General features: G+C 42.6%; 1 protein-coding gene across 1 annotated transcript in view; it reads right to left on the bottom strand.

The window, feature by feature from the left end:
• Nucleotides 1–270: 270 nt before the first annotated feature.
• Nucleotides 271–17,487, bottom strand: part of crb2b (crumbs cell polarity complex component 2b) — a 42,480-nt gene continuing 25,263 nt past the window's right edge. The window contains exons 7-13 of the mRNA XM_072433519.1: nt 12,556–13,506; nt 10,984–11,525; nt 9,411–9,576; nt 6,791–7,652; nt 5,917–6,033; nt 3,606–3,732; nt 271–522 (exon numbers count right to left, since the gene is read on the bottom strand). Of these exons, the coding sequence (XP_072289620.1) occupies nt 301–522; nt 3,606–3,732; nt 5,917–6,033; nt 6,791–7,652; nt 9,411–9,576; nt 10,984–11,525; nt 12,556–13,506 (2,987 nt within the window). The 3' untranslated portion in view covers nt 271–300. The remainder of the gene's footprint in view (nt 523–3,605; nt 3,733–5,916; nt 6,034–6,790; nt 7,653–9,410; nt 9,577–10,983; nt 11,526–12,555; nt 13,507–17,487) is intronic.

The raw sequence follows: 17,487 nt of genomic DNA, 5'->3' as shown, positions 1-17,487 counted from the left end.
AGTCCTGTTTTGTGCTGGTTCAGTCCTAACTTAAGACTTGGTTCAGTCCTGGTTTAGATCCTTTTTAGACTTAAGACTTGGTTTAGTCCTGGTTTGAACCCTTTTTTAGACTTAAGACTTGGTTTAGTCCTGGTTTAGATCCGGTTTAGTCCATTTCAAACTGGCTCTGATTGTTGAAGTCCTGTTTTGTGCCAGGTTTAGTCCTCACATGGACCTTCTGAACTCCAGGCCGACAGACGCCCGCGCTCGGGTCCTTTTCTTGTCCCGGGACACATCCCGCACAGGCGAGCCGGTGTGGGGTTATATCAGCCGCTCTTCGGGGGGGACCTTGAGCACGCTGCCCATCTCGAGTCGGGCCCCGGCCACCTCCTGGGAGCTGGGGCTGTAGGTGCCCTCGGATTGGCGCTTCTTCCGGGCCGTCATCACCAGGAAGAAGGCGGCTAAAATGGCCAGGAGCGCGCAGAGGGTGGTGAGCGGGATGGTCACCGCCAGCCACGGGATCCGCTCCTTCTGCTCCTCTTTCTGTCACACAGGAAACGGTTCAAGTTAAAACGATTAAAAAGTAAGAAACCAAAGCAGAAAAGAACTCATTTACCCATCTCGACCTAAAGATAAAGCTCAGAAAAGACGAACTGACCCTAAACATCGACTGTTCGATGAGTTAGAGCCACTTCCCTCGGACTGTTTAGTCTGTTTACTCTTTTGTTTCTTCTTTTTTCATAGTTTTACCCGTTTGGATGTCGTTCACATTGTGTTTCACCCTCTTGTGTTTCCTCATGAGGACTTTAAATGACCTTCAACTGAAATGAAGCACGACGTACGGCCAAAGAAGAAGAAAACTGAATTCTGTCGACGGGACGAAGGTTTTAAGAGGAGACCAAGTTGACCAGGTTTAAAAGGTGATTTTTCTGCTATAAAGTGAATTTAATTGCAAAAAACAGTGCATACAGCGTCTTTATAAACCACTCTGGACAACTTAAACCAGAGGTATTTACTGTAGTATAAATTAAGGACACATTTCATGCATTATTTATACTTTTACTGAACTTTAAACATGCTCTGCTTTGATTTCTCATGCTTTAGAACTAAGAATAATTATAGTTTTTGCTGGATTTGCCAACAGCGGGGATTAACAAGCGGAAAAAAGCTAGCCATTTAGCAACGTGCCCTGGCAATACGAGCAGTTGTAATATTGATTCGTGATGATTTATGGACTCTACCTTTGACATAAGAATCAGTGGAAAAGTGAGGCTCAGTGAAAGAGAACCTCATAAACAGGATGAATGAGACAAACATGAATGAAGAGAATTAAACCTCAGGTAAGTTTTTGCTGTTCGGGTTTTAAATCTCTTTCTTGCAAAGTGAATATATTTGTCTTATTTCTCCACACACTCTGCAGAGGTAAAAGAACCAAATTTGAACCCCATAACGTGCTTCTCGTAGAATAAGACAAAGCTTTTAGCAAAATTGTGCCATTAAAAGGAAACAATCTATCTTTTGATCCACATCTTTCATTTGCTACGACATAAAATTACCGTTTGTTTTAATCGTGGACGAAACAAGCTGACGAAACGGCCCGGTTTGGAGTGACCGTGAGGATAAGGTTGATGGATGCCACAGACAAAAATAATCTGTTTTAGTTGGCATCCTTCCTTTACTGCGGCTTTGAAGCGCTGCCAGTGCGTGAGGGGGAAAAATGTCAGTTTGACAGAAAAGCAGGTCTGCTCTGCTCTCCTTCTCTGTGTCTGACTCAAAGTTTAGGATTCGTAGTTGAAATATATCGTCATCTGTTTACTCGGGACGTACGACTTTAAAGCAGAAGTAATAGACGCAGCGCAGAGTCGTCGGATATAGGTTTTATGTTCATTTTTATTTGCAGAGGACAGAGAGACGCACCAGATGTAACCAAAAAGCTGTTTTCTAAGTTTTCATTGGTTAAACTTTAGTGCCGTTACTTTTCAGAGTTTCATAGACGCAGCGTTTTCAATCAAGCAAGTCTACAATAATAATAATAATGATAATAATGATGAAACGGAAGTCTGGTATTTATTTCTATAACTATATAACCTTGGTCAAAAATCGTTACTGTTGGAAAGAAGACACGATACTGAGCTTCAAAATATATGATTCCATCGATCGAATATTGAACAAAGTCGAGTTATTTGGGCCGAAAACACATAAAATAACAAAGAGCTGCTCCTAAAAGTTATGAATGTCAAATGTGAAGGTATCTGGGTTTCAATATGACATCAAACAACCTCATGACCAATAATAATATTTAAGTAGTTTAGTCGATTAATCTGTCGGTCAACCACATGTTGTATTAGTCGACTGCTTATCTCAATTAGATTAAACGATGTGGATGGACAACCGCCAAAAAAAGAGTTGAGTTAGCTGAAGATTTTGCAGTGAATCATGAGTTTAATCTAGTTTAATCTAGTTGAATCTAGTTGAATCTAGTTGCTTTAGAATGGATGCATTGTGAATATGTCTATGTGAAATGCTATTGTCTGATTACTGAGGACTCATGGCAATAGCTGTCTGCTGTAATGGGAAAGATTGATTTCAAGAAAAATGTAAAAACAATGCAAGAAGTGTGGTGTAGTTTTTAATCCCGTAATAAATGGAAATCATGTTAGCGTAAAACCAGCGACTCTTCAAATGCGTAAACAGGAGGAGTTCTGTGCTTTGCAGCGGTGAACGAGTCTAACTAGCTTTATGCTCACACTTGCACAAACACCACATTCAAATTGAGACTAAAATAGGACCGAACCCGGGACTAAACATGGACACAGCCGGGACTAAACCAGCATTAAAACACTGGTCTTCACCCAGATTAAAATGGGCAGGACCAAAGTACAAGTGCGAATAACCGGAAGTCATTGTTCAAGCAAAGAAACAAAAGATATGTTTAAAAATGACGCGTGTTTGGTAAGGAAACTGCCCGTAATCCGGCTGCTCTGATTGGCTGTTGAAAGCGGTCAGCAGCATGGCACACTTGTCCTGATTTAAGACGGTTTAACACAGGTTCACACACACATACATATGCATTTTACACTACTGTAGCCAGAGCGTTCTACTCCAGCTTCAGACTAAAACGTTTCCTCCGTAAGAATAAGAACCAGGAACAGTCCCACGTGTCCGGGCTTATTATTCCCTGACAAAAGGCACGCGTAGGAACCGATAAAGGCCTAAAGCAGGCATGTCCAAACTAGGGCCCGGGGGCCAAATGCGGCCCTCAGACCAATTTTTGTTGGCCCTCCAGCTTCCTGCTATGTTGGCCCAAACAACAACAACTAGTACTTTTTACTGTGAAATTGGGAAAATTCAGGCATATTGATGTTATACCAACCTAATATTAATGTTCTAGGTATAATTAAAGGTGTGGACGCTCATCGCAATGACATCAAATGCAAAATTTTGAATGATTCACTTTGTCATCCAACAAATTCAACATTGTCAAGTTGTTTGTGGCCCTCTGCCCCGTTTAAGTTTCAAAATGCAGCCCTTGGTGAAAAAAGTTGGGACACCCCTGGCCTAAAGGGAGCACGATATGTCCACTTAAACGGTGACCACGCGGCTGGTAAAGAGGAAAAACCACTCACGGTGCTGTCACAGAGCTTGCCGCTGAAGCCCGGGGCGCAGAGGCACTGGAAGCGGCCCAGTCGGTCCAGACAGGTGGCGCTGTTCAGACACGGGCTCGACGCACACTCGTCTATTTCTGTCTCGCACCTGCAACACAAACCGCAAAAACCGTCACTCCCGGCTGACAGGAAGTGCTCGCCGTGACCTCTGACCTCTGCTCACAGGTCGCAGACAGTTCACACCGGAGGGAGAGACGAAATGTTGAAAACTGTAAGATGCAGTAAATTGTATTGGTATAAAGGAAATAGGTGCCACTTTATAATAGCTACACCTTAAGTAGCCTCAACGTAGCATGAACTAAGTAATTCATAAATAACAAATAGTTTATTAAACATGGTTCAGGCTTGGAAAATACTTATCATATTTTATTTTATTTTATTTTTTCATAGTTTTGGCCGGGGTGCAACTTATACTTATACTTGTACTCCGGAGCGACTTATATGTGATATCAATTGTTATTTTCACACTTGCAACTGCATTTCATACTCCAGTGCGACTTATATATGTTTTTTTCTTCTCTATTTTGCATTATTTGGCTGGTGCCACTTATACTCCGGTGCGACTTATAGTCCAGAAAATACGATAATTACACCAGAGCCTTGTTTGAGATTGTTACCGCTATTGGGTTGCGCCGAAATTAGCATAGATGTTAAAGGTGGTATGGACAATTTTTTTTTCAGCAAATTTTTTATCATATTTCCTCGTGGCGTGGATAAATCATTTGTCCCGCCATGTATCAATTATAAAACGCACCTACCGCTCACCTGCAGCCGCGTCAGGCTCATCCCCACGTTTCCGCGTGCCTAAGCGCATGGATCTATCATAATATAGTTCCCTCAGTGTACGGGGCAAAATGAAGACGGAGAAAGACAGTTCGAGCTGACTCAGAAGTGGACAGAAATCTACGGGAGACGAGAGATGCGATGCGCTCCGTTGCGCTAATAAACAAACACACGTGTGTGTTGTATCAGTCCACACGGGGGAGTGCGCATGCGCACTTCCACCTGCGTTCTCTAATCGCCGAAAAATCGTCCATACCGCCTTTAACAAACAATACGAGTGTTTTGTTTACTTACCATTAGTATTAGTATTATTTAGTCTTATGCTAGCTATTTTTACTTTACTTTATTTTATTGTTATTATTTTATTTTTGTTTTACTTTATTTTTATCTTTATCTTTTTATTTTATTATTATTATTTTTTCCCTCCATTCCCTATTAAGATATGAGAGGAGTTTTGTTAATAAAAGTTTTTTTGTTTTATTTATAAGAGTTCTTCTATTAAGAGTGTTTTTTTGAAACTTCCTATAAGTTATCTGTCCTTCCCCCTGTATCTACTCCGTTGTAACAACGAAATTTCCCCATGTGTGGACAATAAAGAAATATCTTATTTTAACAACCTCATAATAACGTTATTCTGAACAATAATGAACTTTAGAAACTAGAGGTGGAAGTTGGATATTGACAGTTTTCACTCAAATGTAACAACATGTGAAGATTCTATACGGAGCAAACACAGTGGAATAAGTCATTGTGCTGCCCGAGGACACGACGGCATCATGCTCATGTCCTAGTCGGGTTTTTAACGTCATGACTTCTCAAGGGTTAGTTCATGTCGCACTTAGTTTGCATTTTGTGTCGTGTGGAAAGCACAGTCCAAACATGGCCTCCTCTCCGTAACTCTAAACTGAACTATTCCTTCTCCCACGTCATCTACTTCCTCTTTTCTTCACACGCGTTTACAGTCATGTATCAATCTGATTACCGTATGTTCCGGACTATAAGGCACACCATTTTTCATAGTTTTGGACGACTTATACTTATATTTATACTTATACTTATACTCCGGAGCGACTTATATGTGATATTATTTGTTATTTTCACACTTGCGACCGCATTTCATACTCCAGTGCGACTTATATATGTTTTTTTCTTCTTTATTATGCATTTTTTGGCTGGTGCGACTTATAGTCCGGAAAAAACTGTATTTATTTATTCATTTATTTTCACCCAAATGTGACCTAGATCTGCCCTTTTTTTCATGACCGTGTGAACATCCCCGATCTGATTTTTTTTCACCTTTGTGGTGCAAAATCCTGACTCAAATCTAATCGTTTACATAGGTCACGTCTATCTTGACTTCTGATATCGGAAAAGATGGGAATTAAACGGATATAAAGTTGACTATAGGCTGACTAAATGGTGCTTCCTCATGATGTGACAACGTGAACCGTCTTAGACCTGCGGCGTGAGCGTCCAGCCTCGTCCTCACCTGGAGCCAGCGTAGCCAGGTTTACAGGTGCAGTTCCCTCCGGCGTCCTCCCCGACACACACCCCGCCGTTCTCACAAGGGGTGTTTACGTCGCACGAGACCGGAGGAAAGCGCCACCTAATGGAGGCAAGCAAGCAGTGTTCAAACATTTGGCATTTGGTTTAGAATTCACAGTGTTCACAGTAAAGGTTAAGGGTCAATTCTTGTATTTATAGGCGGCGTATTGGAGTATTTTGTTACTGGTTTTCTGCCTATTCCACATTCAAATTCAATGTTAATTTCAAGGGATTCTAAATTGACAAGTTGGTATTGAAACTGAGAATAATCTGCCAGACTGTATTATTGTCTGTAGATAATTTTTGGGTTTTTGGCCCAGTCAGGATTTATCAATTGTAGAAGTATCAAGACTAATTTCAGTTCTACCAGATCGATTAAATTAAACTGAAATGCAATAAACACTCAGTTAACAAAATTTTGGGTTGAGCGCAAATTATTATTGTGTTTGGGATGAGAAAAGTTTGGGAATGTATTCTGTCAGCCCTTTCCAAACGATTGTAATCATTTTATACAGATAATCTTAAAATCTGAATTATTTGCCTTGGATCAACATGAAATAAAATAAAAAATGCAAAGTAAATAAGTAAGTTTATTTTTATTTGAGTACCTCCTTATTTGTATGCATATCTTATTCTATCATAGTTTATATTTAGCATTTTTTTCATGTTCATGCAAGTTCCTAGTTTGTTGAATTTCCCAGACAAAAGCAATAAACCGCATCTGTTTCTGATTCTTCCGTACCACGCCAGTTACGTCAGATCGTTCGGCTTCAAATTCAAAACCACGTCCCTCAGGAGTGCAAAGTCCCATCACTCACTGGCAGCGTTTCCCGACGTAGCCCTGTGGACACGAGCAGGTGTGCGTCCCCACCGTCTCCACACACGTCCCTCCGTTCACGCACTCGTACGCCGCGCAGTCGTCCACTTCTTCTTCACAGCTCTTGCCCGTGTAGCCGGGCTCACAATCGCACCGGAAGTCCGCCATCAGGTCCGCGCACGTCCCATAGAGGCAGGGCTCGTACTCGCACTCGTTTATCTCCCTTTCGCACAGGACGCCCTCCCACCCTGGACTGCAACTGCAATTGAACTCGTTGAATTGATCCTGGCAAACTCCAGCGTTCAAACAAGGCTGGGAGTCGCAGATGGGCGAGCCTTTGCACCCCACGTCCGGCTCGTGTCCGCCTAAACGCACAAAACGACTCGCCTGAGGGACCTCGGCGACTTTTGTCAGCGGCAGATAGACTCCGCCCACTCTGACGTCTCCCAGGCAACCCGTGTACTTCTCCGCCAACCAGATTTGAGTGTCGTTCAGGAAGTCGAGGTTGCCGGCGTTTCCGAAGCTGGTGCCGGCTCGGTTTCCGTCCACCGTGAGGCGCCAGCGGGACACGGGCATTTCCGGGTCGGCCATGGCGAGCTGGACGTTGTGCCAGGCGCCGTCCGAAACGACTCGCTCGCTGGTGAAGGCTAAAAGCTCGGACCCAGCGCCACTGTCCATTTTGACTAGCAGGGTGGAGTTGAGCAGACCCACGCAGAAGACTTGGGTTTTGCCGTTGGCGCGGAGTAAGACGCCGTTTTCGTCCCGCGTTCGTAGGTTGAGGGTGATGCTGGTGATGGGGCCGAGCAGAGAGGCGTTGGCCGCGTACTGGAGAGAGTTGTCCTGGAAGATGGCGTCAGTCAAACCTGTGACATAAATACGTGTTACCGTCATTGCAGAAGTCATAATTGTAGTGTTACCTTGTTCCATAATCAGTCATATTCATTCTTTTGTACGCCTGACTGTTAGATTTGCGTTGTATTCACATTTGAATTACACTGTGTGCTACTTTTTCAACCTTCTTTATCATACTTTGGCCAAGTTCACACTGCAGGGTATGAGGCCCAATTTGGATTTTTTAGTTTGAGTCGAAAAAAAATGTGTACGTGGTCGTTGACATTACAAAAAAATGTGACTGCTGTTTGTGTCTGGTGTGAACAGAATATATCTAGATGTGGCTCGCATGCAAAAGCACATGACGTCTCATGCAGTGCACTTTACCCGTCCGCTCCTTTTATTCAGTCTGTTAGTTTCTTTTTTCAGCCAGGAGCACTTAATTCCTTGGCCAACTCCTTTGTGATCTCCTCAAATACCGCCTGATTACAGTACGGAGCCTCTATTTTTGCCTGAATTGATTTGTCACCACGTGTATTGATCAGTTCACAAACGTCTTTCTTCTTCCACAGTTTTCGGCTGCGGTTTCTCTCCACTTTGACTCAGAATTGTGACGTTTATCATGGAAATGTTGCCTATTGATGACGTTCAGGGGACGTAAGCGTTCAGACTGCAGTTGCATTCTAAAAGTGCATATCAGATTCATTTCCACATATGAAAGTGGCCTGGATCAGATTTGAACAAATCCGATGTAGGTCACATATGGGCAAAAAAAAATCTGAATTTTACTGCAGTGTGAACGTTTCCTTTGGGCATTCTGGATTTCGCTACAGGGTAGAAATACAATAATGATTTCCTGATTTTTCTTGCTCAATTGCAAATTTGAGATTGCATAATAACTACTTCAATAAGCCTCAATAAAGCATGAACAAACGCTTAATTTGTAATGAACAAAGTTTATTAAGAAGGTGTCACCCTTAGTATGTTGTTGGGTTTGGATGTTAGGGTTTCTAAGCCTGAATTATTCTTGACAAACTATTTGTTATTTCTGAATTAAGTATTGTGCATGCTTTATTAAGGCCTTAAAAAAAAAAAAGTTATTAAACAATGTTAGAAATGTTTGCTATTCACTAACTAACTGCCTTGGGCTGGTGTATTGTCCCTGCCACTGGCCGTGTTGTGCTCTAGAGGCTCATAGATTGCATAACAAGAGGCCATAGCCACAGAGTGATCTTCCACTGGGCAACTGTGGCTTTAGAAAACCATAATAACCACAAAGTGTGACTAACAACCACAAAGTGTGACTGAAGAGCAGGATGAGCACTGTTAGCATGCTAATGTTGGTTCGATTTTCCATGGCGGTAAAGCTCACTGGCCTCAAGAGTTGTGAAAAGCACTTCTAAACTCCTCGTGGGGATCATTTCGGATGCTCAGAATGCATTAGGTAAGTGAGCATTACATTTGGACTGCTGCGGAGTCTGTCGATGTGTCCAGGAGCAAGACATCTTACCTCCACTGATATGCTGTGTGTTTGACGGGTTCTTTGACGTAAACCACCTTGTACTGGAGAAAGCACTTTATAAATATGACCTGCTTTTCAAGTTCACCTCACATGTTGCACTAAATATCTCTCCCGGGGCTAATATTGGCATGTGGGCTTACCTCAGGAAGCCTGCATTAAACGTGTTTGTCTGCGGCGCTAATTAAAAGCCGTCCAAACAAACTCGCGCCTTCACCTGACAAGACTTGACCCCTCCATGGAGTGCACTCTGGATTACAACTGCACTCACACTCATATCCGTCCTGCAGGTCCACGCAGCGCCCTCCTTCCACGCAGGGGTTGTCCATGCACCACAGGCGGGTCTGGCAGACGCGCCCCGAGAAGTTACTGGGACACTTGCATCTGAAGTCGTTCCAGGTGACCTCGCAGTGTCCACCGTTGAGGCAGGGTGCATCCTGGACGCACGGGAAACACAGATGGGCGTGGATTAGGCTCATGTAGCGATCGCTTGTGACGGTCCGATGCTAGCGCGGTGGTTAGCTGCCGAGAGGATTGAGCGCTAACTCAGAGATCAAAGGATTCACCGCCGGATCAATGGTAATGGGTTTTAGGCAATGCAGACGCCGGCATGATTTCACAGCAGCAAGACATATTTGACATTGATTTTAACTTTTCATTTGAAAGAAGAAGAAAGGAAGACTTAATTTCCTTGCGTGCTGCGAATAAGCCAGGTTTTTTGATCCGATCTTTGATTGATTGATGGCGGCATGTGGCAGGTGTACATTCTGTCCACTCTGTTGGCCGTAATCCCATTTGGGAGAATCTTAACCGTGAACTTGAACTTTACAACTGTTACAGAAAAAAACGGCCTGCTACTGTTTCTACTACTAACACCTTTAATACAGTTTTATTTCTAAACCCCATGTTTATTTCAATTTGTGAATCATCTGTGGTGTGTTATGAATCCATTACACCATGACTTATTGTCTATTGCTGCGTGGCCTGCAGTTTGGAATGAACCCAGAGGAATTAAATAGCTTTTGAAATGCTAAAATGAAAAGAAGACATAATCCAAAAGCAATTAATGATGAATGTTTTTAGTTGTCTTAAGCCATGGATAAATGTTTATTTTCACTGTTAAACCACCTGACTTTAAAGTGCATTATTTACGTATATATGAACACACTATGAACCATGGACCCACACAAAAGCCCATTAACCCTGTCTTTTGAACCTTTAGAAACATTGACTTTTCTCACAAATGTTAAATTGTCTGGACATCTTTAAAATGTGCACAGAGAACTGAATCTACTCCTTTTTTACAGTTAGCAAATTAAGTAGCAATTTATACATTTTTTTCCCAAAATGGTTGAGCCGCCTAAGATATTGTATTGCTGTCTGTAGACCGCTGAAATACAACTGACCTTTTGCAGTAATTACGTCAGAAGACCATCTATGAAGAAATACTTGTCCTGAGGGCGGTTACTCTCCTCAAACTGCCCTGACACACTATCTGCTGACCTTACCTGTCAAATGCTCCTGTTAAACTACTCACGCAGGAAGAATGACCATCTAGAATAAGATAATAATGTTTAAAATAAGTAGTAATTGAATTGTTTTGAGTGTATTTTGACTACGTTAAAGAACAAGCCAATGGAACAAGCGTTGAAATGAGAAAAAAATGCAACTACAATCGAAGTAGCAACAGAACATACTTGTTCTATTGGCAAACTAATTTTAAAACACAATAAAAACGACTTAAATCATTCATTTTTCCATTCACTGTGACAGGAAAGCGCAGTGAAAAGGTTTCTGCTGCTGTGCTTCGAGATCAATAAACCCATAATCCATCCATCCATTACCTTGCACGTGTCATCGCTGTGGCATCCCTTCAGCACGTTCTCTCTGAGCTGAACCTGGTAGTCGTCCTCGTCCTCCGAACCCTCCGCGGTGGTGAAGTGCTTGTCGTCGATCCTCACGTCTTGCAGACACCCTTTGAAATGTCCTCCCCAGGGCTTCATGTTCTTCTCGGGCGGCAGACCTCCGAGATACGCCACGTCCCCGGCCTCCACCGTCACGTTCCCCAAGGCGCGATGGTTCCCCGCCATCGGAAACACCACGTGACCGTATTGCACCTTCAACGTCACAAGAGTGTTGTTGCCGTCGGTGACAAATTTGGCTTCGGAGAGTAAGGTGGTGTGCGGGCTGTAGATGGCCACGGTCCCGTCTTTGAGATAGATGGTCAGGTAAGGCTTCTCCTGGCGCCGGAGTTGGAGCAGGAGGCCGTTGTGTTTGAGCGAGCGCATGAGGAACGACACGGTGAAGTTTTCCCCGTGGCTCTCGGCGACGGCGAAGGCGGCGTAGCTGGTGGAGTTCTCCTGACCAAATGTCCAAGATGGGTATTCTGCAAAAAAAAGGAGACGCACACAGATAAATTCCAATGCGATTTTGTGAGCAGGAATCCAAAACTGAATTGTTTCATTGTTTCGTCAAAGAAATAGCAACCAGTGTTTACATAGTTACCATGTGTGTTTCTGAAGGGTAGTTGGAGCGAGCATTCCAGATAGCGAGTGCTTTTTTTTGCCAACTTTTAAGAATATATTTCTTTCTCTTAAAGGAAAAGAACGAAATGTTTGACGAAAAAGTAAAACCATGCAACATCTGAGTAAGGGATGAAGATCAGATGTCAATATTTTGTGGATCTTAGCAATTTTATAGTGTTTTTTAAAGTAATTACTGATACAAATGGGTAACTGCCCAGACCGTGTATACGTGTAAGACTTGGAAAAAGGAGGAAAGCAATTTCACAAGCAAAACACTAAGCAGACACGGCGACGTGAACTTTGCTTTAACTGAATCACAGCTAAACCTGCTCCCACGTCCTCAGGGTTTGCAAAGGTCAATGTGTGGGAGCGGTCGACTCGGCCGGCTGAAGTCATGCTACCGATCTGATAGAATGTGTCCAAATGTTACTCAGAACAATAGTCTAGAACAATTATAAAAACATATACTGAGTAACAACATTTTACCCCAATAACACTGAATATAATAGCATTAAATGAACATGTTATGGTAAAAACATGGTGAATTTCATTAATGGAGTACTGATGTGTTTTTGAATGCAACTTTTTAGTGTTTTTTTGTTTTTTTGTGTTCATTTTGATAGTTTTATTGCAGAAAAAAATTATAAAAATGCTGCACTTACTGTAAGTGGCCTTGCATTGCCACAACATTGACTCCGACACCTGCTTGTTTGTATGAAATTGATGTTCCTTTAGCTATCATATTCCACAGTATGGCATAAAGTGTATCCATCTGCATGTTCCAAAGTATAGTTTTAACTTTCTATTTCCTATTTAACATTGAATCGTGCAGGCGACTTTCCACCTCCTGCAAATACTTTAGCTTAAAACACGTATCGCGCCTGTTCTTACCTTGCTGACATCCCTCTCCGTGGTAGGGCCGTTGGCACTGGCAGCTGGCCCTCACCCACAGGTCCACGCACTCCCCTCTCCCCTCGCACGGGTCCTCCCCACACCACTCCTGCTTGGCGCACCCCAGCTCCATACCCCTGCTCTCCTCCCGCAGGAGATCCTGGGGCAGCAGCGGCTTGTGGTCCACCTGCAGGTCCTCCATGCACCCTATGAACCCTTTTCTGCTCGACGTCCTGGCTAAGAACTCCGGCGGGGCTCCCCCTACGTACATCTGTTTGAAAAGACCGAGCTGGAGGAACAGTAAGTGATTGTAGCCGTCGTTTTTGACTTTGCATCCTTCCAGGCAATTGGGCCCCTTCAAAGTCATGACCAGCATCTCGTCCATGGTCATCGTGACTTCTCTCCACTCCCCGTCGTTGACTGGTACGGGGTGGGACGCGTGCAGCACCTTGCCGGATTTCACTTTAGCTCGCAGCACGCCTCCCGCCACTTCCAAGTACATGTAGTTTTCCATCGTCCCTCGAAAGTACAAAACCATATCGGGCAGCGTGGACCTGAACCGGAGCTGTAGGTGCATTTCATTGCGGACGTCTGCTTGTTTAGATTTGTTGCTGAATTCCGGCATTCCCATGTGGACATAGCCTTCGGAGTTGAATGAGAACGTCGTGGATGTGTTGCAAAGCTTGCCACTCCACCCGGGTTGGCACAGGCAGGTGTAGGTGTGGCCTCCGTCGGGGGCTAAGGTGGGTGCGCAGGAGGCGTGGTGTTGGCACAGGTGGGAATGGCAGCCGGTCAGTCGCACGTCACAGTCCGGCCCTCCCCACGGATCCTGCCCCGGGGCGGCCGGAGCGGGGCAGTGGCACCTGTAGGAGTTGATGTCGTCCTCGCACGCGGCGTCGTTCTGGCAGGGGGCGCTGTCACACTCGTTTATGTCCACCTCGCAGTGAACGCCTGGAGAGGGAAGAGTGTGAGGAAGAGATTTGAAGTTAATTACATATGTTTTTTAAATACAATGTATTTCAGACCAGCGTCCCCTCTTTGTCCTTTTTGCAAAGTGAATAATACATTTAAAAAGTGCTTGTTGGCTTATTTTGCTCTGACAGAACAATTATTTATTACTTATCCAGATGTCACCTGTAAATATTATTTATTAATACTTTTTTTAAATGTTGCCAGTTGATTACAGTAAAATCCTATCAATCTCTACTAATCATTTTTCATAATTTGTTAGTATTATGGGGCTACTATAAAACAATACTTCCACTACAGCAAACACTGTTGTTTGTACTTTTTGTGCAACTGCACAAGTCAAATGTGTTGACTTGACTAAAGTAAGTAAATGTCACATTTTCAAATGTTTGATATTTTGATACATCTACTTCTACTAATACTGATGTATCTACTTAATATATATATATATATATATATATATATATATATATATATATATATATATATATATATATATATATATATATATTTATTTACTTTTTAAACATAAAAAGCACAATAGGAACACAGAACAAGACACAGAGAGACAGCATATACACAACCTAAACAGTCCTAAACCTGTAGGGTTAGGTCCGCTGTAATTGTCCCGTGTTAACAAATGTGTGATTTTTCAAATTTAGTCACATTGTAATCTTCTTAATTTTACGAATGTCAGTTATAATGTCGGTCCAGGTCTTGATTGTTGGTTGAATTTGTTTCATACATTTCTTAGTGACGGCCTTTTCCCCTGTAGTTTTTTTTTTTTTTTTTGCGGTGATAGAAACTCAGATGTAATCAAAATCTATGTCACAATAAAACCTATCAATATCCTGCAACATTACAGCCAGATGCACAAAATCCAATCACTATTCAAATCCACAGCGCGCCAAGGAACCGCATTACGCCACAAATGCAAACTAAATGTAATAAGTGTATCCTGCATTGCCTTCAGACAAATCTGCCGTTTCCTATTGTCATTTGCAGATGGGACGCTCTAGGAAACGGCCTGTCATTGCACGGAGATGAATACAATTTGTGCTCCAATGTAACATGATAAAACCGCATTCGTTTAGCGAGAAGACAGAGAAACGTTGCAGGATTTCTCGCCACAAACGTTGCGAGGAATCAACCCCATCAAGCCACGGTGCGTCTTAAATCCTGACAGCAGCAGTCAACTTGCATTAAAATACTCCCAAAGCTGCCCAGGTTTAGCCAAGTGGAAGACAACACCCTTTGGAGAATATAAACTTATATAAATTGCTGATAATACTGTACCTGCCATCCAGAAAGCTCCAGCGCACCAACAAAGCAACGACATCCACCTTCCCCCCAACATGGTGCGTATAGTCCACAGAAAAGACAACTGCACAGCTAAATTCCTTTTGCATTTGGGCTTACGAGGCAGTGGTGGTGGTGGTGGTGGTGGTGCGCTCCTCTGCACAGGAGTGATCGCACGCCGCCCGGCTCTGCCCACCTTTTTCATTTTCCCTCCCTCGCTCCCATCTCCACAGGCCCAGCCCATCCTGTCCCGTCCCGTCCCAAGCGGAGCAATAAGTAGAAGTAAGCTCTAAAGTATAAGGAGCCAGCTGGCCAAAGTCACTGTCCGAGTGAGGAATGCGCTGCAGTAAACGGCTCCACCACCGCCGCCGCCGCACCAGCCTCCACCCACGTCTGAGGCAGTGCAGGGAGGGGAGCTGCCAGTGCCAGTAGGAGGCGCAAGAGGTTTAGGTACACGGGAATGGCATGGGTTCGTTCCTCTTGCTTGGATTAACATGTTTGTCAGAAATTGCCTTCACAGCTGTGACATTGAGCTTGAAATCAACTTGAACTGTGTTAAATGCAATATCATACGACCCGTAGACAACTCTCCTGAGAAACCCTGGCTATGTTTCTTTATATTTGGCAACTTTCAATGGTTTTGTATGCGGTCACGCTCTCTTATTATGTTCTGACCATGTATTTTCACAAGGGAGCTGCAAGGGGAGCTCTACCGCCAGAGTTACTTAGTTATGCTTATGTGCTTATGACAGATTCTCGTGTTTGTCTAATTATGACTTATTTTGGTGGCATAGAACCTGTGGTGAATATTGATAGTTTACCACGGGTAGTTTTACATTGGTCAAGTTAGTAAAGAAAGTTTTTAAAAATGAAAGCTGAAAATTACAGGAAGTAGAGCTCATTTCTAAAACAGAATCTCTCCGTCTAAAGCCCCATTCCCCGTTCCCAGCTAATTACCATGTGCAGATTGCAGTCAGCTTGTGTGAATGGGGCTCTCTACAGGCCGCTGGGCATTACTGCGTGGGAAGCTTGGTTCTTCTTCTCCCACAGCTGCTCGGTCTGTGGTCGTGTTCAGAGGCCGCTCCGCTCTCTAACATGAGCTTTTAGAACCAGAGCGGAGACCAGCTTCTTTTAGAGCTCTGAGGACCAAACAGCCTCAAACCCATGGATCTAAGCTCAAACCACGCTGAATAAACCTGTGTGGGAATCAAGGATGTTTGCAGGTGTTTGTCTAACTGAGCATGTGCAGAGAAGATGCAACAGCAGCGCCAAGTTTCAGCAAACAGACTTAAAAACTCTTTATCTTTGTCCCTAAAAAATCTTTTAGCGACAAGTCTGTTTGTAGCTCAGGCTCTGTCCATGTTTCCAATGATAATGACATCACAGGAGGATTCTGTTTTAGAACTTGGCTCTACTTCCAGTGATTTTAAACTTGTATTCGTCAAACTTTCTTCTCAAACTTCAAGTTAGCAGAGGTAAAACTATGATAAATATTTACCAAAAGGTGCTATGTCTGTCTGGTTGTACCCGTAATCCCCCAAACCCTGTATTTACCTTCTATGTATAGATCAATGCAGAGGTAAACAACGGACGAGACAGTGGCTATGACGGGTCACTGAGTCCAAATGTGTCAGAACATTATTACTTAACAGTCTTAACATAGTGAACTATTGGCCATGTAATGTTTTCACCATAATGAGGGCTTATTTTAGCCTAACCGTAATCCCACTATGGGCTTCCTTCTATTCATAACTGTCTTTTCTCAAGTGTTTGTCACAGGTTAATGACTGTGGCCGAAATGATGTCACTGTAAAGACGTTTGAGCCACATACAACCAGTGCAGCAGATTTACACTTAATATAAAGTAACAACAGATAATGTACATTCTAGCAGCACTTTTAACTTATTTAGTTAAATTAAATAAGTTAAAATGTTAAAAATTGACCTGAATTAAAGTAAAACTTAAAGTGCCTATGACAGGTTGGACCACGAATTGAACTAAAATGCAGATAAATATATGTTTGAATTTTGCTAAAAAATATATCACGGAATAGCACATTTTTTTAGGTTGATAATTTCACTTCCTGTTTGTAATTGATGACATCACACTAGGAAATTACCCAGAAAAGACTGGGCCAAAACTCATCTATGTCACAATTTTTAGTTTGACAAAGAAAAATATAAATTCATGTTTAGAAAGTGTTTTTTGTGTAAATCCTGCATGAACTTTGACTGGAATGAGCGTTGCTAGTGTGATTTCACTGTTAATACTTCAATTTTCCACTGATTTTTCAATGTTTTTTTTACAAATACCCACTCAATTGGTATAAAACTAATAAATTAGTTTTATACCAATCGAGTGGGTATTTGTAAAAAAAACTTGCAACAGATACACTAAATAAAGTCAAAATTAGAAAATTGTAAAAACATGTCATATGCATTTTGAGTAAATAGAATCATCCATTTTAGTTTTTACACCGAACTATAATTATATTACACCACAACTTATTATATTACACCACATTATATTACTCCACAATTGTAAACAAAAAACAAAACGATTCCTTCCAAAATTTGACCTATATTTTCCTCATTATAGAAATTGCTTTTGTCTTTCTTTCTTTCTTTCATTGCACTTAATAAGTCTCTTAAGCAGCTTCCCCA

This window comes from Eucyclogobius newberryi, unplaced genomic scaffold (genome assembly GCF_026437365.1).
Source record: "Eucyclogobius newberryi isolate DKJ021-1_F unplaced genomic scaffold, fEucNew1.0.hap1 SCAF_6, whole genome shotgun sequence".
NCBI classification, from domain to species: Eukaryota; Metazoa; Chordata; class Actinopteri; order Gobiiformes; family Gobiidae; genus Eucyclogobius; species Eucyclogobius newberryi.
Note: the sequence above shows the minus strand (reverse complement) of the source record. Positions and strands in the feature narration are given on the sequence as shown.